This window comes from Oncorhynchus kisutch, linkage group LG17, assembly GCF_002021735.2.
Source record: "Oncorhynchus kisutch isolate 150728-3 linkage group LG17, Okis_V2, whole genome shotgun sequence".
NCBI classification, from domain to species: Eukaryota; Metazoa; Chordata; class Actinopteri; order Salmoniformes; family Salmonidae; genus Oncorhynchus; species Oncorhynchus kisutch.
In genome coordinates, this window is record NC_034190.2 from 61,627,789 (window position 1) to 61,634,412 (window position 6,624).

The 6,624-nt window shown below is 41.0% G+C and overlaps 1 protein-coding gene across 3 annotated transcripts; it reads right to left on the reverse strand.

Annotated features, from left to right (window-relative positions):
- Nucleotides 1-375: 375 nt before the first annotated feature.
- Nucleotides 376-6,234, reverse strand: slc66a1 (solute carrier family 66 member 1). Of its 3 annotated transcripts, none has more exons than XM_020506445.2 (9): nt 4,741-5,244; nt 3,986-4,042; nt 3,555-3,761; nt 3,332-3,461; nt 3,023-3,110; nt 2,146-2,297; nt 1,934-2,026; nt 1,600-1,785; nt 376-1,279 (listed from the first exon to the last, which is right to left on the reverse strand). In XM_020506445.2, the coding sequence occupies exons 3-9, from the start codon at nt 3,758-3,760 to the stop codon at nt 1,190-1,192; spliced, it is 945 nt and encodes a 314-aa protein (XP_020362034.1). In that variant the 5' UTR covers nt 3,761; nt 3,986-4,042; nt 4,741-5,244; the 3' UTR covers nt 376-1,189. The 3 variants fall into 3 exon arrangements, with proteins under 3 accessions (XP_020362034.1, XP_020362035.1, XP_020362037.1); XM_020506446.2 differs by lacking the exon at nt 4,741-5,244 and adding an exon at nt 5,307-6,234 and having other exon boundaries at nt 656-1,279; XM_020506448.2 differs by having other exon boundaries at nt 656-1,279; nt 4,836-5,005.
- Nucleotides 6,235-6,624: the final 390 nt, after the last annotated feature.

Sequence of the window (6,624 nt, forward strand, 5' to 3'; positions counted from 1 at the left end):
CTGTCTTCTTGGTAAGCAACTTCAGTGTAGATTTGGCATTGTGATTTAGAGTATTGTTCTGCTGAAAGGTAAATGAATCTCCCAGAGTCTGGTGGAAAGCAGACTGAACAAGGTTTTCCTTTAGGATTTTGCCTGTACTTTGCTCCATTCCTTTCTTTTTTTATTCTGAAAAACTCCCCAGTGCTTAACGATTACATGCATACCCATAACATGATGCAGCCACCACCATGCTTGAAAACTGGGAGAGTGGTATTCAGTAATGTGTTGTATTGGATTTGCCTCAAACATAACACTTAAGTGCTCTGTTAATTGCTCTGCCACTTTTTGCAGTATTACTTTCCCACAACTAAATTTCTTTAGAACATTGTCTTTTTCCTGCCTAAGTGTAGTAGTAAGTGAGGAATGAGACATTATCAACGTGATACATTTTTAAATCCATCGAGTACATTTCAGTACTGATGCAACTCAATTTGTTAGGGAACAGAATAAGAAAGAAACAGGACCCTTCCATCAACAGTAACCTTCAGTGAGCATCGTTACTCTGTGCTTACACTGAACAAACATGAGGGAAATTCTCCAGACAGGATACCATAACACCAAAAATGTAGTCAACAAAAAGTACATAAATCTACCATTCAAAATGCTTAAAGGCAACTTAAGTAAACAATCAAATAAATGAAGTACAGTACTTCAGATATTTACACTTTAATTTAATGAAGTTACAATAAATCCACATGAACATGTCAAGACACTAAGATTCATGTCTCTGTATACTCAAGACATGAAGTGATCTGCAAAAAAATATGTTGTCAATCACTTCTGAAATACAATAACAAGACTATTCTAATCCGACGAGAGGGTTCCATGTAGTGACCAGTAGTAGTGTCATGATTGTCAGGAGAGGTTTTTAAATACTAGAAGTATTTAGACAAATGGTTGGAAGGTCCTTCTCTAAAAGATTAAGAGCAATTAAGTACAGTTAAAGTAAACTATAGCTGAATCCCAATGAACAAAGTGGCATCTTTCTCACAACACAAATCACATAAATAAAAATAAATATAACAATACAGTGAAAAGGGATTTCCTGTGTTTATCAAAACATTATGGATTTAGTGTTTAGGAATGTGAGTGAGTCTATTGGGTGGGGATAATTGTCTGAACTGCTAGATCCAGCACAAAGGGAGCCGTTTCATTTGTCCAGCAGAGGAGCTCTCTCAACATGCTGCGATTCCAACTCCAGAGGGGCATTATTGCGGTATATCAGGAACTGTACGGAAATCTGAAGCAGCGAGTCAAGGGAATTCAGAAAAAACAAACACAAAAAAAAAAAACACGGTCAAACTTTTAGATACTAGAAAGGAAACGCATTCCAACAACTGCATGCTGGCATATAGGATAATGTACTCAGATAATACTAGACAAATCAACCTGAACCTGTTGCATTTGGATAAGTTAATTAGGGTAATTGTAATACAATACAAAACAAAGTCAAAAGCTAAAGTTAAGTGTTATGTCAGAGCACACAAAATATCATTGGATATTACAAAAATGTTGGTGGAAAGGCCAGAGGCCAAGTAGACATTTTAATGAGAAGGATACCAGGATGTCTAGAGAGAGGGTGCCCAGGCTTCCTATGAGCCAGGGCAGGTGGTGGATGACGTAGCTTCCCTCTCCCTGGCCTTGCTCAGGGTTCTTCAGCAGCACACTCAGGCCGTACATAGTGTTACCCAGGATGACCAGGGCAAACAGGAAGTAGGACACACCCTCCGTCGACTTCCTTGTGTACTACGAGACAGAAACATTCTAAATACAATGAGAAAGAAAAAGATCCATGCAAAACTTTTACAGGTAGGTTTGCCTCCACTGTAAAAAGTATCTGTCCATCCAGTACTCATTCACTTCCTTACCAACCCCTCCCACTTTTAAGACTCACATTAGTGTGCATCTGTGGCAGTCTGGAACAGAGGTAGAGCACTGAGGATATGGAGCCAATGGTAAACCCAATAATCTCCTTGGTGCTGAAAGCCTGGACAAAGACAAAGCATCTGCATGTTACAGACAGATAAAAGGTTGGCCAGGGGCTGGAATAAAATCAACAAATTAATTACATTAACATCCACTGACTACACAAAGCTCATATTTTACCTTAACACTGTCCACAGTGGTTGACAGCAAGGCCCGCCCCTTAAACCCAGAGAGGACGACATCCTGTTGGGACCCTGACCCAGGTAAGGCAATGAGGCTGGCAAAGAAGCCCAGTATATAGACTACACCAACTACATTTAGAACCGACCTGTCTGGGTAAAGGAAAAATAAAGCTATCAGTTGTCAATATTTGGTAGACACCGCCTCAGCAAAGTCATCAACAAGAGGTCACGGTGTCAACGGTTGCGACAACAATTAGGAAACGAAATAACAAAATATGGTGGTGATGCAAAGTATTGCTGACATCACACTAGTTTTGTATGATTCTTCCTCCTGTGTAATGAAGGTCTGTTTCTCAACACTAATCCTGGGGACCCTCTGTGTATAGGCTACAGCAGTCTAACCTGACACCCATCAGGTTCACTGAACTGTTAAATAACTACTGTATGTATAAAAATACATTGCAGCGTCCTGGAATGAACATTTGCGTTATGGGCAGAACATAGAACAATGTAGACAAGCCATACCTTGTTCTGTCATGCATTTGCGTTATACTGTATATTACAATCGAGAAGAAAAGGAAACGCACACCTATATAGACGAGGTGCTGGCTAGCGGAGTGGAAAACTTGAAAATAAAAGACCCGCACACTCTAGGAGCTCAGAAAAAATGTAATATGCAACATTGACAGCCAAGCTGTCTTCATCAGGGTATACTGTATATTACAAACTGTGGTCCCAGTGTAACACAGAGGCCTCAGTTAATAGTCAAAGCGTGGAATGTACACTGACCAATGGCCTTGGTTTATTATTGACAAGACAAATCTCACAGCAGCTAATTTCATAGAGATCAAATACATTAACAGACAAAAACTCACTGTTATTCATCCTGTGCTTAGATACGTAGTAAAAGTACAATCCCAGCATCAATAAGTCAGCCAGGACATAATAAACTGCTGTATATGTCTGTATGAGAAGGGGGAGAGACATGTCAGTGCGGTGGACAAAGGGATATACTAGTTTAAATGTATATTATTACACTTTTTCGGAACATTAAACATTCTTTTAATTGGTGTCTTGGAGTCTACAATTACAGTTGATCCCTCTATTTTCATGCTTGACAAACATTTCTATTGTTATTGAAACCATTTCAGTAATATTGACTGACCCAAATAGCTGTCACTTACCTGTAGCGGCAGTTGGTCAGCTAAGAATGAGCCTACAAGATTGCAGGAGTCACCCCCCAGCCACAGCAACAGAAACCAAATGGACAAGGCGCTGTCCATATTCCCACTCTTACAAGAGCTGTAGTATTGCCTGTATTTATGAACACAACCAAATAAGAAGAGTAAAGGTGTTGTCCATACATTGGAAATGGGCTGAAATAATGTATTCCCAATCAAGACTTACGGCAGAGAAGAAACCATGAAGCACACTATAGACAGCAGACCCAGGATGACACTGGCCATGTCCCTGGCGTCCTGGGCACATTCCCCCAGCCCTTCCCAAACCCATACCGATCCATTGGGGCATACAGAGCTGAAGTTTCCATCAGTGTTCCATCCAAAAGACCCCCGCTTGAGGACACCATCAGCTGACCCCATATTCAGGCTCATGCTAAGCAGAGGGGAAAGGGTTAAACGAACAAGCTAGACAATATATCTACCTAAATAAACAAGCTGTCGCTTATTTCTATTGACAAAACTTGTTTACAGCTAAGTCTCAAAATGTACTATCTGCTATGGAATTCAGAGTGAAGTAGGTTTGTACTGATAGACTTTTCTTCAAACGTCTTCTAGGACAAAGGTTGTAGTCAAACGTTAACAAAAAAAGTATCTTACCTGTTTCTCGGGCGGTTATTGAAGTGTCCAGGGAGGCCCAATGCCTTTTTCAGACGTCTGTTCGCAAAGGTTAGGGAGAAAACAATTTAGCTCAACTGAACTGATTGGAATATGAGCTCCAACGTCAGAGAAAAGGCGGAGTTAGGACGACAGATGTAGCTACACCATAGAGATCCGATTAAATTACGTACTCAGTCTTCATTTTGTGTAACAGTTCAATGTAGAAATGATGTTTGTAATATAACTCTTGTCAAAAACAAATCAAATAAATTTGAAAAATGTCCAAATCATTGCACAAAATAACCTCGAACTAGTTAACTGCGTTTGTGGGGGACGTTTATGGAATTTAGGATGCACGTTGAAATAGACAGACACGATGAATATTGTCCTCAAATTCCTGTAACTTGAAGTTACAGAACAGAGGCAACCTGTGTCCACATGTCACATGTTCGCATCAGATATCAACAGTCCTCGTTAGTTGGCCTCATCGATCTGCGTTGCAATTCTGTCATTAGTGTGCAGCAAGCCTCGCTCCCCACGGTCTCCGAAGATCTACAGGCTTTACATTTTTTCATAAAGCTGTGAAAATTAAGACTTATCGTGTACATCTGATGTTCGCTGCGGCCGCATATTTCTGCCTGAAACATGCACATTTCCCAGCTATTCTAACGATCGCACGCAAACGACTCGACAGGTAGCCAATTACTCCCATGAAATTATGACAAATTCAGTGTATTTTGAACAGCATGGCTTACCTCACACACGCTCTCAAAACTATGCTTGACCTTAGCTCGCGGGAGTCTTCGATCTAACTTCGATCTAAATAGTGTTGTCAGCTGACCCTGCTCACCTGACTGATGACTCGGCGCAGAACTATGCTTATCCAGAGAAACTGTATATAATGACGAGATGGTCTAGTCTCCTCCCCCAAAATGGGGAGTTGTTGTTCCAAAGGTGGGAGGTCTGCTTATCGGGGACATATTTTGACCGGAGCAAACCCTCTTGCTTCCTCTCTGCTCTGAAATCATGTCAGTTTATTCTACCAAATACCTTCCCTATGGACTATTTTGGTCTGGGTTCAACTATGTCACAAAAATGCATCTGACACAGATTTTGAAATTTTTATTTTACGGGTTAACTGAAAACGAATGTAAAGACAACATACATTCAATATGCCTTCTTATGCTAAAATATGCTAGCCTAGATTTAAATAACAATGAACATGTTCTTAAAGGTAAGATGGACTTTGGGATAATAATACTTAATAGTAAATAAACACTAATGCTGGATAATAAATTATTACTGGATAATAAATTATTACCTTGTGTAAAAACGTATACCCTCGTCAGAACCAGCAAATCGCTGTAGACCAAAGCCGTGTTGGGCGGTCAGTTCTCCAGCTTGGCTCGAAGCTCTTTAATTTCTCTTACGTGCTCATGTTTTGCCATTAGGGTCACGTTCAGGGACTGCATAGTAATCATGTGTCTGGACCGGATCAGAGACGGCACAGTCCATAAGCAGCGCACCTTGTTCTTCGTCCTCCTCGGTTGGAGCAGAAGGTTTCAGTCTTCTTTCCCAAACACCGGGTCTCTTTTGAATGTGCTAGTTCCACGCGAAGAGTAGGAACAACACCTCTTTTTAGGTATTGTCGCCCCCCATTTTTCCCTCAACAAAATGTGTACTACACACCTTTGTGTGTTTGGTGACAGTAAAGTTGTCACGACATACTCCCACCCTTTTTCTGAGCTTTAAGTTACATCGAGCGGGAAACTATGGAAGCTCACAATACCATTACATTTGGAGGAAACTGAACACAGAGGCACTGAACAATGTTCATTAGCACCTCCTTCGCCGGGCTGTAATTTAAACGTAATCATTGCGAACTATTTCAGTCAGAAATGCATCAACTACAGTTATAGCTAGTAAGCTAATGATAAAGACAGCAGAAATCGCTCCGGAAGTTATCAACCCGGTAGGAAGTAAATTAGAATGTTGGAGGCGGTATAATGCATAGAGCCTATTGGCGACCGGGGTCAGCCTGCAGGCAACAAGGACTCGCTAGGGCGCGATGAGCCAAACCCTCCCCTAACCCGGACGACGCTGGAGCAATTGTGTGCAGTCCTATGGCACAACCCGGGTCTGACCGCTGCAGCCCTCGGGAGGCCCCTGACTCCGATTTTAAATGGAATGCCACAGCAGATGAGATGTAAGAAAATAACTGTTCCGTTAAAATGTTTACACCTTTGACAATACAGTACTTTTAGTTGATTGAGATCTATGAATGTCATTTCCTATCTACTTTGTCTAAGAGTGATGTACTTACAGAACGAATTAACCCCTTTTAGTGCTGATGGTCTCTCAGGGTGGGGTAGCCTATTTACTTGGGTATGTGGGAGATGGAGGGATCGTGATGACTCACAGGCTTGTCTTTCAATGCTGCACAATTTTGACTGATGTAAAAAGAGAAGTCCATTTGGGTAACTAACTTCATTTGAAAACCTGCACCATATTATCTCGACTTCCACATTTTATAAAAATTCATTAACCATTGTGATTCAGTCTGAGTCCTTGATTGTAAAACCCATTGCCAACCCCTGGTATTAATTTAAAACCTTTTACCCTATATTGAGATTACAAAT